This window comes from Pollachius pollachius (assembly GCF_949987615.1).
Source record: "Pollachius pollachius genome assembly, chromosome: 12".
In the NCBI taxonomy this organism is placed as follows: Eukaryota; Metazoa; Chordata; class Actinopteri; order Gadiformes; family Gadidae; genus Pollachius; species Pollachius pollachius.
Genome location: NC_136945.1, coordinates 22,746,992 through 22,772,847, shown reverse-complemented (window position 1 = coordinate 22,772,847; position 25,856 = coordinate 22,746,992). Strand labels below are relative to the sequence as shown.

The 25,856-nt window shown below is 50.6% G+C and overlaps 2 protein-coding genes across 3 annotated transcripts; one reads left to right on the top strand and one right to left on the bottom strand.

The window, feature by feature from the left end:
• Positions 1-761: 761 nt before the first annotated feature.
• cstf1 (cleavage stimulation factor, 3' pre-RNA, subunit 1) lies at positions 762-6,227 on the bottom strand. 2 transcript variants are annotated; one of them, XM_079748033.1, is made up of 6 exons: positions 6,178-6,227; positions 5,631-5,850; positions 5,266-5,543; positions 4,746-4,943; positions 3,655-4,045; positions 762-1,563 (listed from the first exon to the last, which is right to left on the bottom strand). In XM_079748033.1, exons 2-6 carry the CDS (start codon positions 5,797-5,799, stop codon positions 1,304-1,306), a joined length of 1,296 nt encoding a protein of 431 aa, XP_079604159.1. In that variant the 5' UTR covers positions 5,800-5,850; positions 6,178-6,227; the 3' UTR covers positions 762-1,303. The 2 variants fall into 2 exon arrangements, with proteins under 2 accessions (XP_079604159.1, XP_079604160.1); XM_079748034.1 differs by lacking the exon at positions 6,178-6,227 and adding an exon at positions 6,020-6,152.
• Positions 6,228-9,928: 3,701 nt separating this feature from the next.
• On the top strand, positions 9,929-19,870 carry znf831 (zinc finger protein 831; the record flags this gene model as incomplete). Its single annotated transcript, XM_079747716.1, has 4 exons — positions 9,929-10,075; positions 11,186-15,416; positions 17,997-18,160; positions 18,821-19,870. The coding sequence occupies exons 2-4, from the start codon at positions 11,240-11,242 to the stop codon at positions 19,868-19,870; spliced, it is 5,391 nt and encodes a 1,796-aa protein (XP_079603842.1). The 5' UTR covers positions 9,929-10,075; positions 11,186-11,239.
• Positions 19,871-25,856: the final 5,986 nt, after the last annotated feature.

Sequence of the window (25,856 nt, the reverse complement as noted above, 5' to 3'; positions counted from 1 at the left end):
TTCTGTTTTAAACACCCAGCCATTTGTTGTTTTTTTCAGTTTTAACACTTGGCAATAACTTGCGGAGTTCATTCTATAATCTCCTTTAGATCTCACTTCCCTTTTTTCCTTCCGGGGGACGTGGTGTGAACCCCCTTATAGGCTGTTCTGCTGAAACGTTCGGTGGCTCTGAGACGGTGGAACTGATGTGTCAAAGAAGCACAGATTCCTGGGAATGGCGTTGGAGTTGTCTGGACGACACGGTCTGCAAGGCTGGAGACAATATCTGGGAACCAGGGGATTCTGGGAGCATGACCTTTAGGTCTGGAGGTAGCATGGTCGTTAGGAGGGAGGGGGGGTCATGTTGCTCTGTGGGCTTTCCAAACAGAGCCTTAACACTGTGGTACTAAATGGATCCTTACGGTAAATACTAAACATGGTAAGAGTTTGTTACCTCCATACGGCCTGCAGGAACCCTCGCCTTCCTCATAAAGCCTCTTCAGACTGATCTCTGCGTCTCAAACTGAACCATTACATCGTTTGGAGTAAATGCAAAGAGATTAGTGCTTATGATTTTTTTGGGTTAAAATGAAAATAATCAATGTTTCTATGTTACATTAAAAAGGAGGGTTCCCTTTGGTCCATCTAAAGACCAACTAGGTGTTTGTTAGATGCACGTTTCTGCTTCTTGAGAATTGATGTTAGATGTCAGAAAAGACAGACTTAATCCGTTGATGAAATAAGTCAGCATAGTTGTTTCATGTGTTTATTAGAAATCTGGAAAACAACAGTTACACAAAATTAAAAAAGTATAAAGACAACCTTCAACTCTTCGATTTTCAAATTGTGGAGGGATGTGAAAGGATTATAAACACTTTATTCTACAGGACTGAACTCAGTCAGATAAACAGGGTCTATTCACACAGAAGCAGAAGCCTGTCAAGGGCAACAGAAAGTCAGATGAGTTCTCTCAGAAACAGCGCCCCCTGTCTGCTGGTGCAGAGCCCTCCACTGGACCGCTCAGACAGAGGATAACAGAGGATAAGAGGATAAGAGCCCAGCACAGGAAGAGGGCTCAGACGCGGGGGGGGGGGGAGAAGGCAGACCGAGAACGAAGAGAGAGAGAAGGGGGAGGAAGAGCGAGAGGACAGAGAGGAGGAAGAGCGAGAGGACAGAGGAACCCAAAGAGGAGGGGGAGAGAGGAGTGAGGGAGAAAGGAGTAAGAGAGAGGGATGAGGGAGAGAGAGAGGACGGAGATGGAGGGCCCCAATGTCCCATCTTGGCCTGGTCCCTCTCTGCTCTGGGGTGGATCCCCCCCCCCCACTCAGTCGGTGGTGGTGCGCCGGTACCAGAAGCGGGCGCGGAAGTCGTCGGAGCAGGTCATGAAGCCGGGGTTGGTGGGCGAGTGCACGATGCAGCGGACGATGTTGTTGTGGCCCAGCGACAGCAGGTTCTTCCGCTCGGCCGAGCGCGAGTCCCAGCAGCACAGGGAGATGGTGCGCTCGTCCGGCAGCAGCACGTAGTCCTCCGTGTGGTTGAACACGCCCTGCGTGCGGTGCATCTGACGCCCGCTCAGACCCGCGCCTAAGGGGGGGGAACAGGGTCAGGCACGACGAGTACAAACACCCGGGTTCCCCGCGGATAATGTGTTAGTTAAGGTGGGGGCGGTGCTGTCTGACCGGCAGGCGGTTGCACCATTTATGCTTACTTATACAACAGTTAGTTCTGACCAAGTCATTTGATTGGACAAGAGGCATTCCATGAGTGCTGATATAATGATATATAGAGCATAACAGCACTGGGACCTTTAACTAAACCTGTATGACTCCACTTTAGAGGTGTTAATGACGGCGCCGTACCTACGATGGAACCAAAGCCACCCTGATGTTCAGTACAACAGCACGACCTCGAGTGCCGTATTGCTTAAGTCACGCAGGCTGTCAGCCTGATCCGAACACCGAGAGTGAATGAAGTTTAGAAAACTAGTATACTTTTGTATAATATTACAATATTATATTATTAATATACGCAATTATCTATATTTGGATGTCGTAGTTAAGGCGGTCCAGCCTACCTCATGGGGTCCGGGGCCGTCCCTAAACGATGACCAGAGATGACCCCCCCGAGTTTCTAGTGTGATGTGTGAAATGTGGAATGTGTCCAACTATTTTAGAATGTGAAACCAAATTGAATATCGGGAGTGTGAAATGCAGATCTAGAGGAATGTCTCCATCTAGGGGCCGCTCTGAGCACACCCTCCGGGAAAGCCATCACAACAACATCCAGCCCCCCTGTCTCAGTCCCCCCCAATGAGACACAGCTGGACATGTGATCCAGCGGATCAGCATTACATTTACATTGAGCAGAACGCTGTATCTAAAAACACTAAGAAGGGAGGCTGAACGCATGCAAGGCTTCAATCTAAATTGGAGTAACGATAAAAAATACAATCACCGCAAAATCAAAGGGCTTCTAAACCCCCTTTTCAGCAGCAGAACTTCTGTCTTGATTCAAACACAAAAGAGATCTGAGCCGCCGTTATGGTCGCAAAGCTTCCTCGAGAAAAACGGACTTAGTCCAACGTCGTCAAGCCCCGGCCCTTCAGAGGGGCTTGCAGCCAATAGAAAACCAGCACTCTGGAAAGGTCCTTCAGCCGGAAGTAGCCGACATGGAGCAGAAATGTTCACCAACACACACAAAAGACACAAAACTATCAGGTTTACTAATCCTTTAAGTAAAAAACAACAACAACAACCACCAAGACCAGCTAGTAGTACGTACGATCGGCACTATCGGCATGACAACAGAAGACGAGTAACCACGACAACAACCCATACCAGTGAGAAGTATGTCGGAGGCACTATCGCCCTGACAACAGAAGACGAGTAACCACGACGACAACAACCACCAATACCAGTGAGAAGTACGTCGGAGGCACTATCGCCCTGACAACAGAAGACGAGTAACCACGACAACAACAACCACCCATACCAGTGAGAGTTTCGTGGAGGCACTATCGCCCTGACAACAGAAGACGAGTAACCACGACAACAACAACCACCCATACCAGTGAGAGTTACGTTGGAGGCACTATCGCCCTGACAACAGAAGACGAGTAACCACGACAACAACAACCACCCATACCAGTGAGAGTTACGTCGGAGGCACTATCGCCCTGACAACAGAAGACGAGTAACAACAACAACCACCAATACCAGTGAGAGTTACGTTGGAGGCACTATCGCCCTGACAACAGAAGACGAGTAACCACGACAACGACCCATACCAGTGAGAAGTACGTCGGAGGCACTATCACCCTGACAACAGAAGACGAGTAACCACGACAATAACCCATACCAGTGAGAAGTACGTCAGAGGCACTATCGCCCTGACAACAGAAGACGAGTAACCACGACAACGACAACCACCCATACCAGTGAGAAGTACGTCGGAGGCACTATCGCCCTGACAGCAGAAGACGAGTAACCACGACGACGACAACCACCCATACCAGTGAGAGTTACGTCGGAGGCACTATCGCCCTGACAACAGAAGACGAGTAACCACGACGACAACAACCCACCACCCATACCAGCGGGTAGCACTCCATACCACCGGCACCATCGCCACGGCAGCAGAGGATGAGTAACCACGGCGACCAGCACCGCCACCCACCTGTGTACTTGACGAGCGTGCGGCCGGTGGAGATCTCCCACAGCTTCACCACAGAGTCCTTGCCGCTGGACAGGATGTACTTGGCGTTCTTGGAGAAGAAGGCGGAGCAGACCTCGGCGCCGTCGTGGGCCTTGTCGAAGGTGGTGACGCAGCGGTTGGACACGCCGTCCCACAGCTTGATGCTGCCGTCCTTGCTGCAGCTGACGTAGTTGTTGGCGCTGTGGTTGTACACCACGCCGCTGATGGTGTCCGTGTGCTGGTCCAGCGGGTTGCAGGACACGAAGCACTGGAAGGTGTTGACGTCATAAAGCCGCAGGGTGGGGTGCTGGGTGCCCACCAGCAGGAAGTCCCCCGACGGGTGGAAGGAGATGGAGCGCAGCATCTCAGCCTCCTGGTGGGGGGGGGCAGGGTTTAAATCACAGCACACACGTCGGCACCTTTCACAAGACTTGACTTCAAAGCCAGGGGAGAAACATTTGAATGCCTTGGGATACGAGCAGCACTACCAAGATTAACCAACAGCCTCCTTATTGGAGTGGAGCCATCATACTCTGTTTCCATCGCAAGTTCACAGAGAAAATCGACTCAGTGCCCAGGAGAAAAGGTTTGCATTATAGCTCACCATTATTTTATGCTGCAAAGCTACTTTTACATCTTGGCACCTGCTTTTGTTTGACAGTTGGTCAAGTCAGGTGGGCGTTTGAGGTATCCGATATGCAAATTATTAATTGTTCTATTAATTCTCTTCAAACTTCGTCCTTCAGCTTTGCATGTGATTAGCTACCTCTAGCAAACATTTAGAATCATCCAATAGTTGACCATCTTCTCATTAACTGACTCCTTTACATAAGTCACCAATTTAGATAAGCATGATTCCTCCAACTTACTCCGCTAACTAGTAATCCTTTCTCCCATGCCGTTGTAAACACCTGGTCCATCTCGCTCTGAGCACGTCGACCTGTATGTTTAAAGGCCCCGCCCCTCACTGACCTGGATGTGTTTTAAGGCCCCGCCCCCAACTGACCTGGATGTGTTTAAAGGCCCCGCCCCCCACTGACCTGCATGTGTTTTAAGGCCCCGCCCCCACTGACCTGGATGTGTTTAAAGGCCCTCTTGGCGGACGGCTTGGAGTAGTCAAACAGTTTGAGGGTGTAGTCCCGTGAGCCAGAGGCCAGGATCTGCTCCGTGGGGTGGAAGGCGAGGCAGGTGACCTCGTCCACGTGGTCGTACAGCGTCCGGATCACCGGGTGGTTCTCCATGTTCTGCTGAGCCGTCTCGTTCATCATCACCTGAACGGTGGAGAACCGATGAGAAGGTCAACCACAACGCCATCAACTCACCCACAACGCCATCATCTCAACCACAACGCCATCAACTCACTCACAACGCCATCATCTCAACCACAACGCCATCATCTCACCCACAACGCCATCATCTCACCAACAACGCCATCAACTCACCCACAACGCCATCATCTCAACCACGGGGCTCACACAGCACATTGATCAACCCGCCATTCAAACTTTATTTATGAAGCAATGTTTGTGTAAAACTGAACAACAAATTGCATAACAAGGGAACCATCTCGGACGACGTCCTCGGACAGCGTACCTCGATGGGCATGGCGCTCTTGGCCAGCATGCGCTCCGTGTCCAGGATCTTGATGGAGGCGTCGGCGGAGCCGGTGGCGATGAGCTGCCCGTCCCGGCTGTAGGTGGCGACGCGGCACGGGCCCTTGTGCGACGTCACGTAGCACGTCTCGTACTCCGACGCCTCCGGGGACATCGTCTGCACGTCGGCGTCAAACTCCAGGTCTATGCCCACTCCGGGGGCGACTGTGTCGGACCGCCCGATGGCGTACTGGACCGCACTGTCGTCGCTCTCCATGCCTTGAGGTGTTCCACAGCCATTAGAAACGTTCTGAATTAAATCACATTCATTAAGAAATAGATATAAAGCCTAAGGTGATTCCTTACCGATCTTGGCAAGCTGCATCAGCTGTTCTGAAGGAGACACCACGTTGGGGGGCTTGACCTCGTTGATGAGGGTGTTGGCGATGCTGGTGTAGCCGTCGTAGAGCAGCTGGCTGATGATGAGCTTGTAGAGGTGCTGCCGGTCCTTCAGGGTGGGCTTGGGGCGATACATGGTGGGCGGCAACTGAACCGCAGCAGGGCACCTTACGAAAGCACAACTTGTCTGGAACAAAAGACAAGTCCTGGGTTAATTTTAAGATATTTAGAGTTGCAATGAGTTTGCTTTGCTGGTCGCATTCATAAAGTATATCTCACGACACCAACGTTAGCGCGTTTCAAACGCAGCATAAACACAATCAACATCGGACATTAAATGAATGAAGCTTGTTTACCAGCGGCTAGTCGTTAGCACAGCTAGCTTCTCTTTACAATGAAGACTCCGACCCACCGGGACAAAACCCTTAGTGCCTTTACAGAACGTGTGTGTACCTAGATCATGCACACGAGTCTGAATGTATACGTTTGTGTACTTTCACAACATACAACTTACAAATATCAGTCTCCCAGCTACAGTGGCGCTGGAACCCACGCGTGCGCTGTGTGTACGGTGAGGTACAACGACGGTGGCAGCGGAGGGAAAAACGAAGAATGGAAAAGCGATTGGGAATAAACAACCCATACTAAATAAATGAATGACTCATATATAGAATAAGTCAATTAAATCCTATGTTTGTGTGTGTCGTTAATTGTACGCAATTGTCATATTTACATATGCTTGAGTATTGCATCCTAAAGCAATTATTGATCCTACTCGGCAACATTTTACTTTCGAGGTGTTAAATTTAATTGGATTAATGTCATATTCTCATTGAATAGATTTTATTACGTGACATGATTACTTCTACTGCCTTAAAGGCTTTTAGAAGTAATCATTCCCATTATCCAGCAGGGGACACTAAAGTACAGCACATCTTTTACTAATACATTATGATATAAAATATGCAATATTATATATGAAGTAGATAATAATAATTATCTACTAATAATTGACGAATAATTGACAAAAATGTCAATTTAACGTCATAATTAATGTTTTATGCAACCGTCCGTCCGTCCGTTCGTACACACACACACACACACACACACACACACACACACACACACACACACACACACACACACACACACACACACACACACACACACACACACACACACACGCGCGTGTGTGTGTGTGTGTATAAACTATCAGTCGTCAGTTGTCACTTCCTGCTGGCGGTTTCTTGGTAACAGAAGCCCAAGCCCAGTGCATGTGCATTGTCTCTCAATAATAGCTCATATATATATTCTAACAATGCTATTAAAATACTAATAGGCTACTATCACTATGACTATTATGCTCATTCAAATAATAGGCGCAAAATAAAATAGTATTGAAACCCATTTGTCACTGCTCCACAAATCGCAACTGCTTTACAAATACAACAGAAACTTAACTGTAATAATTATACAGACTACTATTTTTTTCTCAGCGCTGACCGAATCAAGCCGACCCCTGGAGCACGAGGAAGGAAACACGCGGAGTTAAACAAGTTCTCGAGCGCTCGCGAGTCGAGTTGTTTATTATTTCCCTGAACGGAGCCAGGCCCGGTCGCCTAGCAACCACCGCACAAGGTGACCCGACCTTTCATTCGTGGTGTTTTTGTGTTTCCCTAGAATGTAAGGGGGAAAAAATAGTGCGATATTACCATGCATATAAAATAAAATGATTACCCATTGCTTTTGGGGTGGTACATTTTTATGATTTATGATTGAAATTAATGGTTTTTATTTAATTTCTCATCTGTGTTGAATAAAGAAAGAAAAACATGGTGGAAAATACATTGCCGTGCTACATGTAGCACAGCAATGGGCAGTGCTGCTACGTGTAGCGAGGGCCCTTGCTACACGTAGCACTGGCCATGCTAAATGCGTCCTGGGTGACTTTTACTGGTCTCCTCCAGACCAGTTAAGTCCGGACACAGGGTACAGGTTGGAAACCCGGTCTATTGTGGCAGTGGATTGGCACTGAATCGTGACCTGGTGCTCGGTGTGTTTGTGGCGATGGCGGGCTTACTCTGTTGCACATTGATAACTCAATGCACCACAGGTGTGCAGCCTCACCTGGCCCCAGAGTCCAATCCATCTGGCTGGGGCCAGGTGAGGCCGCTTACACAAGCAGCGCATCACCACACACACACACACACACACACACACACACACACACACACACACACACACACACACACACACACACACACACACACACACACACACACACACACACACACACACACACACACACACACACACACACAGGCCTGTTGGAGGTGTCCCGTTACCATGTCAACGGAATACATGCTATCGGCGTACCAGCCAGTCAGTTGCCTTGGAAACCAGTTTCTGTACCAGCAAAAGCGATACAGAAATCATTTGTTTGTGTGCCAAGTATCGTGTGGTTACCACACATGGCGGATATAGTGCAACTGTAAAAAAAAAAAAAAAAAAAAAAAAAAAAAGAGGAAAAAAACCAAACTGCAGCATTTAACGTTTATATCCCGTTATGATTACCAGTGTGTGACAACAGATTAACCCAATAGGGAACCTACATTGTGGTGCACAAACCTGTGTCCTAAACCTGACCCAAAAGCACACCCGGTCCTCAGTGACCATTGGCTGGTTTAAAGTCCTGTTTCCAGGCGAGGAGGAAGGTGGAGTCAGGCCAGCCTCACCTGAAGGAAGCTCCCATCCCCAGGGCAGAGAGGCCGTGGAGGAGAAGGTCTCCAGCCTCCTCACCCGTCAGATAGAGGCCGGCCAGGCAGCACGACGTCCGTCCTCTGCATGATGTTATTGCAAGCAAGGATTGGGTGGAGTAGGGGACGTGGGTGTATGGGAGCGGTAGGGTGTGGGGTTGTTGATCTAGTCATGTGTGCATATGATAAACATATGGTGATAGGGTGTATCTTGTTGGCTGTGTATATATACCGGTGTGTATATATATATATATATATATATATATATATATATATATATGTTAATAATGGCTTGGTTTATTAGTCATTTCCCATGCTACCATTATGCATTAACAACCTGTTGCTTCCAAAATGAGGTAATGGAAGTCTTCTCGCTGTTGCTTTGTATAAAACGGATCACTGTGGCTGAAGGCGATCAATAAATGTTCTCTTTACTTGGACAGAGCTTGGGCAAACAGCAGCCAAAAATACCATGCAGGAGCCTGAACAAAACAGAGAGTGTGTTGTACCACCAAGAGCTTAGTTCCCACAGTCCTTTTCGATAAAATACCAGTTTCTGCTCTGCCAGGGATGTCCGCCGCCCTGTATCTGCTCTGAACTCGCAGACACAGGATGCGTTGATGCTGTTTTTCTAAGTCAGTGAGTAATATCAAGGACATTTTGTCTTTTCAGTGTAATTACTCTCTAGTCTACAGAACCATAACTCTCTCTCACTGCAGAGAGAGTTATGGCTCAGCACCAGTCGATCCACGCAGACGGTCCAGGGTGAATCCAGAGGTAATGCATGGTAATGCAAAGAGTGGTGCTTCTGTCTACATACCGCCCAGCACTGTGGCTCCCCGCGCCCGGGGTGGGCGTGCTGTGTGGCTCCGTGTGTGGGAGGAGGTGTGTGTGGGTGGTGATGGTGGTGGTGGTGGAGGAGAGAGCGCATGCATCTTCTTTTTGATCACCACTGTTTGCCGTCAAAGCCAGCCAGCCAGCCAGCCAGCCAGCCAGCCAGCAAGCCAGCCAGCCAGCCAGCCAGTGGAGCCATCATGTTGGAGAAAGGTAAGGCTTGCCCCTCCTGTGCAGGGAAGAGGGAACTTCCTCTATCCAGGAGGTATTTTCACAATTTCAGTTCTGCAATACTGAGCGGTGCAGTGTGTGCCTATGCAAACATGTCATCTGTGGTGACATCTATTTGTCTATTTGGGTTAACAACGTGTTGATGTGTTCATGTCATTCACGTTGATCTGCTGGTGTTGTTGCTGTTGGTGTTGGGGTAGTTGTGGAGCAGGTCTTTGTCGGACTGTTGCTCATTTCTGCTCACCCAGCTCAGCCTCATCCATTCCTTTTCTTTATCTTCACGACCCCCCCCACCCTCCCCTCTCTCTCTCTCACACGCTCTCTCTCGCACGCTCTCTCTCGCTCTGCCTTATCACTCTGTCACAGTGCATCTTTCCTCATTTGCATATGTTCCACTTCTTTGTGACAGGAAATTGTTCTGTCAGACGCCCGTTTGAACTCTTACAGAGCAGAGGATCAAAAGGCCATTGATCAGTGTGTGTGATTCACCGTGAGCTGTGACTACCTTGTTCTTGTACATTAAGGAGGTGTTCCACAGGGTGCGTTGTCGCTGATGGATGTTGAGGGAACGAGGAGAACTTTAGTGAGGAGGTAAGTTGCTCGGCTCATGGTTTGCTCACACTGGTGTCTTATGATTAGTGATTAGCATTGTTTTCTGGTGGATACAACACTCTAACCAATGTCAAAGACAAGATGATTCTAACACTGTGCATGAATTTTGAGATTTTTGAATCTTTATTTATTAAAATGAAGAACATATATACAAAATAGTATTCACAACTACAAAACTTTTTGATCAGGGTTTCTCCATCTATCTGCCTGTGTAAAGGATCAGGGTTCATTTCAATTGGACTATTTCCTCGTAGATGAGACAAACCATCATCTACATGGATGAATATAACTTTGATTTGGTGTGCTTATGATCTACAAAGACCGAACACTACAGCCCTGTGCCCACACCACTCTGACATGACCATTATGCAAAACCTGCACACTTCAACGTGACTTCCACGCAACACCATAGAACACACATTTGCATTTTCCTGGTAAATAAAAGATAGATGAGGCATGGTTGAAATGTTTAAAGTGTGGGTAACTTTCACAGTTTGTCTGCATCTCTCTCTCTCTCTCTCTCTCTCTCTCTCTCTCTCTCTATCTTTCTCTCTCTCTCTCTCTCTCTCTCTCTCTCTCTCTCCCCTCTATCCATCTCAATCTTCACATCTCTTTTAAATCACCACATTTGAATATATACATTTGGCATTTCCTGCAGCCTGGGTTGAAATAAACATCAGGGCCATGCGCTCCGTCCAGTGTTTATCTGTCAGCATACTGCGACCCTTGTATCTGAATTCCCCCTTATCAAAACTGACATGACATCATGATCTGGATGTGAATTGCCACGGTGCTGTAATGATCAAGGACCTGTTGTTCGTGTGCAACATCCATTCATCTCTTCACACTTTGTCAAGTCTCTGCCAGAATGATGAATGACGACATGCAGTTCACATTATGGTCTTGAGTCACGACTCGCCAGATTCTCCCCATTCCAATACTCACCACCTCCTCCTCTCTAATCGCCACACGGGTGATTGAGCTTTCACCGCTTCTGTGCAGCTACACTAGAGAGGTCCATTCCGATCACAGCCCTGATCCAGGCAGAGACGGGGTCCTAACTGAACAAACTGTGTGCCTATCTTGCAGGTAATCATATTCACCAGCGCTGGGTTACATCGCGACAACGGCAACGGCATTACCATGGAGACTGGCAAGGCACAATCTGTGAGCGCTCTGTTGTACGGCTCGGTTGCCGTGCCGACAGAGAGGAAGATGGACACCCAGGCCCCGCTGACTGCTGTTTACATCCGAGCCGTGCCCGCCCCCCTGCCCACCCAGCAGCTGTTCCCGCGGGCTCAGTTTCCAGGGACTCCCCAACGTGAGCCTGCCACCCTCCATCTGGCCGTGCCCCCCCTCTACACCAAAGACGCCCTCCCCTTCCTGACGGTGCACCTCTCCGGCGGGCTCCAGCCCCTGCATCAGGAGCTGGGCCTCGCGGCCGCCGTCCCCCTCACCCCTCTCACCCCCGCCACCAGGCCCCGGGCGGCGGGGAAGCACGTGTGTCCGCACTGCGGCCGGGACTGCATGAAGCCCAGCGTGCTGGAGAAGCACCTGCGCTGCCACACCGGCGAGCGGCCCTACCCCTGCCTCACCTGCCGGGTCTCCTTCAAGACGCAGAGCAACCTGTACAAGCACAAGCGCACCCAGGCTCACGCGCGCCTCTCGGCCGAGGCGGGGCGCTGCGCCAGCAGCAGCAGCAGCCTGGAGAGCGGATGCGGATCCAGCCTGTGCGGCTCGTCTCTGGACAGCCAGGTCGAGGAGGAGTCGGGGAGCCTGGAGGAAGAGGTCAACAAGTACTCCTACGCAGCCAGAGCAAAACCAGGGACGGACCCAGAACGGGGCCCCACTGGAGACCCCGTCCAGGGAACGATTGACACGAGCTCTGCAACACAGAAGCCAGTGCCTGCTCAAAGACCAGGCGTAGCGAAGGAGGTAGTGAGAGGGAAAGAGTGTGAAACCAAAAAGTGTCAAAGTGTGACGCCAAATCGACACCTTCCCCTTCAGAGGCAAGCGGCAACACAGGTCTTTAAAGAGTGGGCGGGTGAAGTGTCGAGAGGGAAACCCAAGAGCCACACGAGCACCGACTCAGGCTTCAGCGAGAGCACAGACCACAACATGGACGCCCTCCCAGAGTGCATCACGGAGCACCACGACCGGTCTGGTAGCAGCCAGAACGGACCGGACCCCAGGGACGGGGTGCCTGTGAGGGAGCAGAGATCCCTGGAGGAGCACATATCCAAGCTCATCTCGGAGAACAGCGTCGTGGTGGACGACAAGAAGCTGAAGACCATGAGGCCCCGGAAGACGGTGCTATCCAAGCAGGGCAGCATCGACCTACCCATGCCCTACACGTACAAGGACTCTTTTCACTTTGACATGCGGAACAATCTCTCTCCGATCGCCAGGCTCCCGGGCAACAGGAGGCCCGAGCTGCAGAGCTCCCTGCAGAGCTCCCTGCAGCCGCCCGGCTCAGCGAGCACGGAGCAGGCCCCTCTCACCAGGAGCAGCTCCCTGCCGTACAGCATCGCACTCCTGCCCCCGGAGCAGGGCAACCACAGCTTCTCCTACCCCAGAGACGATGTCACCATGATCCGCAGAGGGAGCTCCAACCCTGTCCACCCGACGACCTTTCCCGGCAAATCTGTGGACCAGCAGGTGCCCGCCCACCGCCCGCTGGTGCGCCAGACCGCCGTGGACTGCAACCACGCAACAGAAGGTCCTTTCTTCACGCATTCGTCAGCAGAGAGGCTGCCGATAAACAGAGACCTCAGCTGTGACGGGGGAGGTGGCGGGGAGCCGAGCGACCGAAAGCGGCCCAGGAAAAAGGCGCAGAAGTTCACCTACAACAAGTGGTACACCTACAAGGGAGGCACGTTCAAGAAGCTCTACAACACTACAAAGGCCGGGGGTAGTGTGGCGTCCGCTGCCGAGGATCCATCGTCGTCGAGGCCGGAGCATTTGATGGCCCAAAGTGGGAAGAGTCCCAGTGATTGGACAACGACAGCAGGCTTGACCACCAGTGGGGTAACTGTCTGCCATACGTCCTGCCTGCCTGCCCACCCCCCGCCGGTGCCAGGTCTGGAGTTGAATCCCAAACCCAGGAGGGTTCATCAGGCGTGCAGCTCTCCCAGGCCCCCACCCCTCAGTCATGCGTCCTTGTCCACGCTGCATGTCACCCCGAACAGATCGCCAGAGAACCACAGCAAGACAGATGTCACGGGCCGACCAGCAGAGAGGCATGCTGGCAAAGAGAAACACACTCACTCCATCTCACCACCCCAGAGGGCCCACATTCCTTCAGACAGGAAAAAGCAACGAACCCATGACAGGACAGTAGTAAATCCCTCAAGAACGGCAGCAGACCACAACAAAATAAACAACCCCTCCACCTCCCTTCTTGACGTTTTCCCCACACGGAATACAAACGTTTGTCAGGTTAGCCTGCATTTGGATCAGAGACTTGATCGGCTCGGGGGAGGCCTTGTGGCTCCGTGCATCAGTGCATCAAATGTGCAAACATCTATAAAACCTCCTTCTTCCGTTTCTCTCCTCTCCTCCGCCAAGCCCAGCTTCCTGCCAAAGTATCAACTCAAGATCCCCACCACCACTGAGACCAGATCTACGCCCTCACTGCACACTGTCAAAGTGTCAAAAAGAAACATTGACTACGGCCTCACGAGTGTCTCCTCTCCTTCTGATAATCCACACTTCTTACCCGGCATCGGAAACACAACGTCCTCTGGGAGCGAATTAACTCTGCAACCCCACGTGCTTTCAGGGTATCCTCAAAGCACAGAGGCCAGAAACTCCACACAGACGGTGAACATGTGTGAATCCTTCGTACCAGGTGGAACTACATGGGGGAGTCCGACGCTGGCTGTTACTCAGAGACATTGCACAACCATCACCACAGCCACTGCCACAATGCGTAGCCATTGTAAAGAGTTATGCTCCCCGACTGTAATCCAGGCCTCAGCCTTTAAACCCGTCATGGCCCTCCATGCCGCCTGCTTAGCCAGACCTGTGCTGCCAAACCGATCCATCACGGCCTCAACTACAGTGAGACAGAACAGCCGCTCAGCGATTCTGTCGTCGTCCACCTCCACGACCCTCACCACTTTCTCCCAAGGTCCCCGGCTGAATCCGCCCCACCCGGACCCTTTACGCTCACTCCCCTCTTTGGGGCAGTCGACCCGAGGGGACGCGAGAACAGGTGGGCACCTGGTACCCGAGCCCCCCCGTCAGATGGGGCCGTTTGAAGCTGGGCAGCTGGACCCCTTTCGGACGGTGTTCCACGTCCAGACGGCCAATCTCCAGATCTGTCTGCAGATCATATCTGACGAGCAGCTGGCTCTTTTCGAGCAACGGATGAGGAAGCAGGCGGGTACATCAGAGCAAAAACCCCAGACCCCTGTCCCCCGCTTCACTGGGCCTGCAGACACTGCCCGGGGGAAAAGGGCCCATCAATCAACCTGTGATCAAAGGGAGGTGGAAAACTTGGCGCCCCCACATTCACCTGACCTGCAGTCCGTCATTCTGAACTCTATGGGACAGGCAGGTGTCAGTCAGACTCCGGCGTCAGATAACATCGATGTCTCTCGGTCTCTTCAACCCCCCATTCACCCAAACAGTGATTCTAACCACAACACAGCTGCAGAAAGCAGATTTGGCACCGGCAGCAACGAGGCCTTGCCTAAAGCGGCGAGGCCTGACGCAATGATACCAAAAGGGGAACCCGACCATTCGGTCTCAGCTGGTCTTAATGCTGCAGAACTGGGGGACGTGACCTCTCTGTTCCCTGGTGGATTAATACAGGAAGGAAGCCAAGCAAGCCAACACACTCCTCTAAGTCGGAGGGCAATAACCTGCACCGTGGAGGGAGTGACTGCTACGCTCAAGGAACGACCCACCGCCTCTCAGGGTAGGGATGGCAGGGCATGGGCCTGGACCCATGCTGAGACCAGCCACGTTGCCCCCCACCCTGGGGACGGGGCGTCGCTGCTCCCAGAAGTCAACGACGAATGCTGCAGGGCTCCAGCGGAGGTGACAGTCGACCTGCCCGTGTGTGGTAGTGGGGGTAGTGGTGGTGGAGGTGGTGGAGGGGATTGGGGTGGTGGTGGAGGTGGTGGTGGTAGTGGTGGCGACGACCTGGTGGACCCTGGGCCGGGCCCCTCAGACACACCTCTGCAGCTCTTCAGACGCGGTGACGCAGGGCGCGGCCTGGCTGGGTCTCTGATCCACTCAACGCCTCAACACGACGCCGCTGTCTGGGACTCGGTCCCCTCGCCTGCGGACCTCCCCCGACCACAGCCCCCGGGTACGTTTCCTTTACGAGTTCTTCAAGGGTGGAAGCCAACTGAGTGTCACTGCATCGTGTTCTGGTCACAGCCAATCAACGGCCTCTGTCTGTTGTGTTTTGTATGTTATCTTCTGTAAATTCTTTCCAAAATGGCGTAGAATACGGAACTCTTCCCCAATGGTTAGGATTGTTTACATGCCGGGGGCCAATTGGAATGGGGTGGGAGGGAGTGCTTAGTGTAAAATATAATACTAGGGCCAAAAAACTACTTTAGTTGCCAACAGAAGAACAAAAGATACACAAAAACTTTTTCTGTGAAGTTTTGCAAAATCTGCCATAACAGACAATGAACAAACCTTTTCTATAGTTTGTAATACTCATCATCCACAAGATGGCACTAGTTGATAGCAGATGTAATACATAGGGCCCTATCTTGCATCAGGCGCCATTGACTTAATCACTGGCGCATGTGTCGTTGCTAGTTTGCAACTCGCGCAGACTAGCAAACAGGAGAACTCCCTCCTGCGCCACGCGTCGGTAAATTAGGGAATGATCTCGCGCCCCAAGGGGCGGTTCGGCGAAAGGAGGAGGCGTGTTCTGGCGCAAACGTTCCCTGGTGCTATTTTGCAGTTTCAGAAACGACTTGCGCCACAAACCAGGAAATGCCTGGTTTAAAGTCAGTGGCGCGTTGTTCAGATGCTATTTCAAGGGCGCATGCATAATGTTGCTTGTGCACCTCGCGCATCCACTTTGTTTCTCTCATCTTCCTAGACGCACATTCTTGGTAAATTATTTGGGAAAGAACATCTGATACAGCGGTAATAAGTTGTACTTTTAAATCAATGCATCTGCAAACACCGTACAGCAAACACAGATTTTTTTGTCGTGTACATGCCCATAACTATTAGGATTGATGAATATTTGTGAGAAAACATTTTTTTACCGTGAGTGAGTGTTAAATAGAATGAATGAATGCGGGCGTGCGTGTGTGTATGTGTAAAAGAATTAATGAATGCGGGCGCGCGTGTGTGCGTCCATCTGTTTAAACACACGCAAACTAAACACGTAATACATAATACAGTCCATGGCAATGTATATTAACGGGGGGACACATGCATATTAGGAACACCAGTCGATAACGATAATGCATACAATACTGATAAGAAATGATGTTTATAATGCATTGCGTATATCATTAAATAGAACCACAGTTACCGCATATCAAATGTTATATCATATAAGTTTTCTTTGCCAAAATTTATTTGAGGACTCCTGGATTTCTGAAGTTGTGGAAGAAAACCTTATTCCATGTGTGATTTAGGCCATATTATTTGGCCATAAACTGAGCCATTTGAAGTTTGAAATTCATGTGCATCTGTCTCATCGGGGACTGCAGACGCGCTGTCAAAATATCAACTCGTCAGATTCAAATGCGCTCATGGCTCTTAAAGGGGATGGGAGCTGACACTCTCATTGGTTTATTGCACGTTATGCCCAAACCACACCTACGGGTAATTAGGCTACGCAAGAGTCATTTTTTGCGCCGGTAAAATAGCGACATCGCCATAGAACCACCCACAAAGCTACTTGCGCTTGGCGCTTCTCACTTGCGTTTCAGACCGTTAAAATAGGGCCCAAAGCGTGCCACAGAATGTGTCCAGAGGCTGCAGGTTAATCATGTCAGTATGCAGTTTGTGGATTGATGGGCGCAATCTGATATCTCCGTCTCTGTAAACCTCTGGTAAAAGTTGCCAGCTCACCGCATCCGCCGCCTCCTTCACAGCTGAACTACAATGTACTTTGGGGAGAGCTGCTGCAGCCAAACCTAAAGGCCTCGTCTGTTAACTCTGTTCTCTGCTAACCTTCTGCCTTCTGGCCTTGGCTGAGCGCTGTGCTGTAGTAGTTCTTCTCATTGATAAAATACTCACTAGAGGTTGGGGATGGGGGTTGGCTACAGCTAACTCATCTTAGAGTGACACTTGACCAAAGTTCACCCAACAGACACACTAGAACAGTGCGGTCTCACACAAATTAACACTTACTTTGCCTTTTTGCTTACCGCTGTGTCAGCACCGCTCGTAAGTCAGTATGTAAATGTCAACTTTCTCTTGAGATGGTGTGTGGGCCAAAGGTTTGATGGTTTTTAAGGACATTGACTGGCAGTACACCAATGATAATATACAAGGACAGGATGGACTGTATATTAGTTATAAGGAAGATTTAGGCAAAATAATGACCTCAACGGATATTAACCAGGCTTGTGTATTTCTTTGTGGGAGGGTCGCATTAACAGCAGAGGTAGATGTCTGTATACATCTCCTCGGTATGGAAAGTCACTGGCTATCCTCCAACAGCAATCTGGTCTTTCCTTCTCACGTTGAGAAGATAGTAAGTGCAGTTACCACTGTATTAGACGGTAGACTGATTTTATTTCTAGTTTTATGCCAGGTAAAATGAGAAAGAGAGAGAGAGAGAGAGAGAGAGATAGCAAGAGAAAGAGGGAGACATATTGTTAGAGAAGGAGAGGGAGTGAGAGCGATCGATGCTACAAACGTAGAGGGACAATGCTAACTCAACATCCCTTGATTCCCTCCCCAGGGCCTTCCCATGGAGAGCCCCCCCCGGCAGGGGGGCTCACCGACCAGAAGGCTCCAGAGAGCCAGCAGGGTAGGAGTTCCCCCGGGCTGCCAGACAGCGTTGGGATCGCGCCAGAGCAGAACAGCCTGGGGGGGGCACGGGAGACGGATCAGCAGAGTGTGGAGGTGAGCCGGGGCGGGGGATCCAGGATGTGCTACTGGTTGAAGAGGGTGTGGGGGGGGGGGGGGGTAATCCCAGACAGTTGCAAGGGGGTTGATTTCTAACACGAGGTTAGAGGGTTTTATCGGTTTAAAGTAAAGACATCTGCAGGCGTGACTGTCTGTGCGCTCTAAGGGCGAGGAGAGAGTATCAGACATTCTCTGGGAAAAGGGGAGGAAGTGCCAACTTGCCAACTCCTTCACTCATGGAGAAAAACGATATATAGGTTACTGCACATCAAAAGCAGTTATTTTGATCTAGTGTAGGGGCTTTATTGGGCTTAAAGCAAATTTGAGTCATGCGACTTATAACTTTCAATAACCAAAAAGGTATTTCTACATTGTGCTCTTCAACATTCATTCAAATGATTTAGGATGGTTTAGAGGAAAAACGATCTATGAATTGAAATGTCCTTTCCATTTGAAGTAACTCCCAGAGAGAACATTCTTACGATGGTCTTTGAGGCTGGCGCCCTTCGACCCCTCCGGTCGGGTGCTGTCACAGAACCCAGAGCGCGGACCGGAGGTTCTGACCGGGGAACCGAGGGCCGTCGACACGGAGGAACCAGCCCACCAATCAAACAGCTGACGGCGGTGATGCTCTCCCCTGGTGTGCTCTCTCCTCAGGAGGTGGAGGAGGACCCCCCTGACGTCCCACGGCCCCGGACCCCCCACGGAATGTCTAGCGGCCTGTGGGCGGGGCCCACGGGCGGGACGCCCCTTCCCCCCCTCGCATCTGCCGGAGGTGATGTCACACCCACTCTGACCGCCGACCCTAAAGCCAGCCCCGCCCGCTCTACACTAGGCCCCGCCCACTCGACAGCCGGCTCCGCCCACTCCACAGCTGGTCCCACCCAATCTACAGCCGGCCCCTCCCACTCTGCTCCAGGCTCCACCCAATCGACCTCAGGCCCCGCCCACTCTACAGCCGGTCCTGCCCACTCTACAGCCGGCTCCACCCACTACACCGCCGGATCCGCCCATTATACCACCGGCTCCGCCCACTCCACAGCCGGCTCCGCCCACTCTACAGCCGGCCCCGCCCTCTCCGGGGTTCCGCCTTCAGAGAGGGGCGTCGGCCGCGAGGGGCGGGTCCAGGTGTCCGACTGGCGGGCGTGCTCGGGACGAGACGACCACCGGGATGTTCGCCTCCCCGAACCCGACGCCCTCGCCACTCGAGCCGATCCCCGGCGCCAGAACCCCGCCGGAGCGCAGGACGTGACATCACGGCTGGCGGGGGACCCCCCCGCGGCCCCCGGGTCTACCTGGGCGGCCGTGTCGGCCGGGATCCACACGCCGCTCACTCACTGCTCCGACACCGCGGCGTGCTGCTGCCTCCAGAGCCCCGCCCCCCCACACTGCCCCGTGTACGCCCCTCACCCCTCCCCCTGCCCCGCCCTGCCCCCGCCCTGCCCGGGGGGGGGGGAGACGCACTGTGGGAACCCTCTCGAGGGAGGAGGAGGAGGAGGAGGAGGAGGAGGAGGGTACCAACACCATCTCCAGCACCAGGAGGAGGAGGAGGAGGAGGAGGAGGAGGAGGCGATGGCGGTGTTCTCTGAGGCCGGTCTCGGAGGACACCAGTTCACGGTGGGGCCGCTGCCCCCCCTCTGCCAGGGGGAGGGGGGGGAGAGCAGCAGCGACGACGACGATGAAGGAAAGCTGATCATAGAGCTCTAAGGATACAGGGAAGGAGGAGAGGGGGGAGGAAGGGGGGAGGGGGGAGGGAGTGAGAGAGGGAGGGGGGAGGGAGGGAGGAGAGGGGGGAGGGGAGGGGGGAGAGGGGGTAGGGAAAGAGAGAGAGAGGAGAGAGAGAGAGAGGAGAGAGTGAGAGAGAGAGAGGGGGAGAGAGAGAGAGAGAGAGGGGGGGAGAGAGAGGGGGGGAGAGAGGGGGGGGAGAGAGAGGGGGGGAGAGAGTGAGAGAGAGAGAGGGGGAGAGAGAGAGAGAGAGAGAGAGAGAGAGAGAGGGGGGGAGAGAGAGGGGGGAGAGAGGGGGGGGGAGAGGGGGGGGGAGAGAGAGAGGGGGGGAGAGAGAGAGAGAGGGGTGGAGAGGGGGACGAGGGAGGAGAGAAAGAGTTAAGGCCGCCACCCCTGCGTGCATCTGTGCACTCTATTTTACATTTGCAAGCACAAGTGAGTCCCTTAGGCGAACATGCCACTCCATCACGCAAACAGAGACATAACCTTAATGGGAACATCTGAACGTCTGGTCACAGGCCACTAAAATAAACCTTGTTATTCATCAATAAAAGGCATTCCAGCTTTCTCCCATTAATCTCTCCCTCGCACACAAACACACACACAAACACACACACACACACACACACAGGATGCCTCCCCGGCGAACACCACCTGTGTGTGTGAATCAGACCCCTCATCTGCTGTCAATCACCCAACCTGGCGGAGACACTTTAAAATACATCTTAGCCAGACGTGAGTCAGCATGACTGTGATTGGCTGAATAAAGCTGCATGGGAAGTGGGTATGTTTAACATACCTGGACAAGAACTCACCTGAAGCTTTGGTGGGAGCGGGGCTCCCGTCCATTCACAGGCAGAGGAACCAGCCAGCGCCGCGGGGAGCGGGGGATTTGGAGGGGTCTGCAGGCTGATCTGAGCACTGCTGCTGAATCACACTTAATCCTGGTCCCGGCATCTGTAGGTGAGTCGGTGTGTTGACTCTGAGTCATGATGACCGTGCGTGGGAGTTTCGCACCGTGTGTGTTGGTCTCTGTGGGTTTAGGTTCGGTGTGTTCTGGGTTATGACGGATAACACTTTTTGTCAGCACTTCAGGGATCAAACAGGTGGATCGTAATAAAGAATGTCTCCAATCGACAGGTTTTCATTTGGTTGGTTTTTGTACGGCGATTTTGTGAGAAGAAGGTCGTCTCTGTGTGTCCGTAAAGTTAAATTGTACCATAATAACCCTTTTCAAAATCCCTCAAAATCCTAGAGAATATTTTTCTTATAGCCGCAAAGTTAGTTAGTTATTTGAGAAAATGACTCCTAGTCATGTGCTAAATTGTTTCACATAACAGAGGCCTCACCCAGGCCTCTTCAAGTAATATTACCACAAAGCTAAATATACAGTTATAACACTTAGCCTATGCATGTGTGTGTGTGTGTGTGAGTGTGTGTGTGTGTGTGTGTGTGTGTGTGTGTGTGTGTGTGTGTGTGTGTGTGTGTGTGTGTGTGTGTGTGTGTGTGTGTGTGTGTGTGTGTGTGTGTGTGTGTGTGTGTGTGCGTGTGTATATCTGTATGTGTGTTTGTGGGTATGTATGTGTGTTTGCATGTGTGTGTGTGTGTGCGTGCATGCCTGCGTGTGTGTATTGGTCCGTGCATGCGCGCATGTGTGTATTCAAACCAGGTTGACCAATATAGGTTTAGCTGTCAAAACGTCTAATCACCATCGCTCAATTTAACCGCTCCCTGCCTTTATTGGAGGAATAACAAGCTGGAGAACACATCGCTCGGACCTGGGGAGGAAAGCATTTGTCAGTTTGAACGTGACGACAGCTCAATTTGCCGGGTCGGGGTTGAGCTGATTATTTTCCTGGGCAGTGATCCCTGACTACCACATGTTGCTCCTGCACCAGATGTTGACAATGCTGGATTCCAGCAATGACACGGCTATCAGAGAACTTCAGGCCGGGGGAGGAAGATCAGATCATCACAGCTTTGACCTCTCTCACCACAACTCGACCACAATACTCACAGAAACCTAAAGTCAATTGTATACAACTTGAACAGTCAGGGAACAGGGAATCTTCATCAATATTTCTATACATTGTCTCCAGAGAACTTTGCTGTGTTCCACATCACATAGCGCCACGTCAGCACCGTTCGATATAGAGGAATACAACTTTTTATAAATCATTTTTATCGTTTGGTTGAGGAACTGGCCAACTCAAAAGGTTTGAAGTCTGATCCGAGGCCACACACCTAGGATCAGGTCTGAGGTTAGGGTTAGGGTTAGCTAACACGGGGTGCTAGCTACGAGGAACAGCTCAGCCAATAACAGAAAATAGAGATGCAGGTTTATCTGACCAGGATGGTTACCAGACTTCAGAGCAGGGTTACTGTCTTCACCCCCTCGGCAGGGAAAGGGGTTGGTTACCCTCATGAATCCCTCCCTGCCAGAGCGCCCTCTCTCTCGTCGTACCGCTGAGGAGAATCACCCTGGACAGCAGCTGCTGCGCTATCAGTGATCTTTAGATCCTTTGATTGCCTGGATAAAATCAATTTCTGACATGTTGGTGAAGTGATTATGGATATAAATACTAATAGATGTATACATCTATATATAGCATAGTGGTTTCAATATAATTGCACGTGATAACATCTCATAATAACATCTTCTTCGGGATGAGTTAAGAGAGAGAGAGAGAGACAGAACATAACCGAGACTTAACCAACCTTAAGCTCATAGCTGGAGTTTAACCTAAGCTTAACCCTCCTTCATCTAAAACCTCATCTTAACTGCACTGTCTTAACCATTTCAATAAGTGAGCAGTTACATGAAATAACATGCCACTAAGTACAGCCTTGATTTACATGTGGAGGAAAAGCTTGAATAGGATAAGACACCACTGACAACACGGAGATCATCTCCTTTATCAAAGGACGCCGTCTGACTGAAGTGACACCAATTAACACCTCATATTACTGCTTCCGATCCCAAGAGCAATGCACTACATGTGTTCTTCATAATGATAGCTAGGTGCCAAACACATGTGATTACTTGCAATAAATGATATGCAGCAACAGGAAAAGCTGTGGGCAAAATTTGAAATATGAGCACACACCCACACATACAAACAATTATTCAGCAAACACACACACACACACACACACACACACACACACACACACACACACACACACACACACACACACACACAAAAAAAATTGGATTTAAGGCCTAAGACTCATGATCCAGTGAGACCATATTCAAGCGATTACGGAACTCCTCAGACCTCTTCTTCTCTTTCGGTCGTTAGTTCGTTGTCCAGCCCATCTGGAACACACGTGACAGCACAAGCACTCAACTGAGACGCGTTACACATCAAGGTTCGGCTCACAGCTGCCTGTCTTTGGGCGCACACACAGACACTTAATCTGTTGTGGTGAAAAAGCGACTTTTAATGGTTCTGGGTAATTAACTTAATGTGTACTAGTCATCACATTGCAGGAAGTGACTCGGCCCCAAGGAAGAGATGCCATCAAAATCTCTGGAGGATAATGGATGCATCTTAAAAGTAGAATCTGGATCTGTCTCGGAGCTAAATAACCACACTGAACTGAATCATAGCATGTGAATGCAGTTGGGGCTACACACCTCTAGAGACGCCGACAGAGCACATGCGTTAAGCCACGAGGGCAGCACAACAATCCGGGAGTTAAGGTGGAAGAGAACGGAAGCGGTCCGCTTTCAATATACGATCATCTGTTCAGCTTTACCGGTTAACCGCACACATTCAGAGCTTTGCAGGTACAAAGCTTTGGGCTGAGGGTAATGAGGGGCCACCTGGGACAGAATTCATACTTGCCTTACACACACTATTATAATCTCGCATATACACCAGTATACTCATACACACACACTATTATACTCCTTTTACATGTATGTATGAGTGTATAGTCGTGTATGTGAGAGAGTATAGTTGTGCATGTGAGAGTATAGTTGTTTATGCAAGAGGATATAGTAGTGTGTGTGAGAGAGAATACTAGTGTATGTGAGAGAGTATAGCAGTGCGACTAAGCAATACTTCATTGCTTAATACTTCACAGACAGCGATTTATTAGATACCAACGCTAATAAACCGTTGGAACACACACATATGAGATTCATTAGATACGACTGCTAACAAACCGTTGGAACACACACAAGACCGGTAACCACGACAGATCGTGCGAAGCCGAATACCGACGAGAGCTCCCCCTCTAAGGCCCGCCCCCATCTCCCAAACCCTGTGACGCTACAATATTATATTATAAAGATATCTATATATTATATCATCTATTATTATTGACATATAGAGCTCCTGGTCTCACGCCTGAGTTCCCGGAGGTTTCTAGATACGAATATTTTATAGAACGGGTGATATTATGAATCCTAAACGACTGCGTAGTTTTTTCTGACGTCTCTGGTAGTTCCACAACACGTAGAGACCGGCCATGGATGAGAATGAATTGGCGGTCACAAGAGGAAGCCTCTCTCAACCTCAGGCGGCCACTTGAGCAGTATAACAACATCGCTGGAGATTCAAGAGTGAAATGACAGCGCAAGCGCAGTATTTTGTTCGCCAGAAGCTACCGCCTCTTCTGTCAGCCAATCAGGAACTGAGGAATCAAACTCACTTCCGTTTCAGTCAAACTCGCTCTCTCACACTACTATATTCTCTTGCATAAACAACTATACTCTCTCACATACACAAGTATACTCTCTCACATACATGTAAAAGGAGTATAATAGTGTGTGTGTGTGAGTGTGTGTGTGTGTGTGTGTGTGTGTGTGTGTGTGTGTATGAGTATAGTGGTGTATATTCGAGATTAGAATAGTGTTTGTAAAACCAAGTATGAATTCTGTCCCAGGGGGCCCCTCATAGAGGGTGGTTAGGGTGTGTGTCTTTGGAGGTGGAGGTCACCATCTGCCCCCTCCGCTCATGACCGTGGCCTCATCCCGTCCTGGGATGACACGGCCGGTCTGAAACATGGACACCTGGAGCATATATATTTTTGGAATATTGTCTGATTGATCAAAAGGCCAACACAAACCGCTGAAAAGCATGCAGCAGGAATACATTAGAAATAATGTGGACCCAGCGGTCCTACTGTGTTTTAGCAGAGCGTCTGTCAGGAGACGGGACAGGGCCCAGGGCGTTGAACCAAAACTGTGTTGTTTCCTGTTTGGTCACAGAGATGTTCTACCGCAGAACGGTAATTTACGCGTGGATAAGGCGTTCAACAAGGGTACGATGTTGACTTGAAACATTTTCTAACACTTATTTGCTGGCCGAATTTGTGTTTGCTGTTAATAGCCAATTAGATGCTTACAGACCCCGCCTCCTGCGCCATGATTGGTCGAAACAAATGAGAAGCAGAAGAAGGAGCCACGCCCGTTCACCTGGAGCAACGAGGGCAGCAACCCTCTCCTCCCGAGTAGCTACCCGTGATTGGTTAGGGAGAGGTTTGCGTACTTCCTCTGTGCTATTCGTTTTCTACTACCTACAATCCTTGTGTCCTAACTGCCAGCCCAAGTGGCTTTCAACAATAACATGCAATTAGGCGCTAATTCAGAAGGTTAATACGACAATATGAAATACTGAGATGGGTCCGTTCATCACCGAGGGACGGGGGCAGAGCCCGGTCGAACTTGGATGACAGGTCAAAGGTCATCTTCTACAGTGTGTGGTGGAGCGTTAACCCTCACACTAGTATGATGTAGACCTAATGTGACATTAAATACAGCAAATGTGATCCGATAAGACATGTTCTCTCGGATTATGATATTATTAGGTTTAGATCTTTTATGCAGTTTAAGATACGTAGAGCAGAGATTCGATGACCACCTCGTCCTTCAGACCAGGGGTAGGATCCCCTCGCCTGCCTCCCATCCTGTCAGACAGACGCCCAGACATCTCTTGCACACCTGTGGGGATGTGAA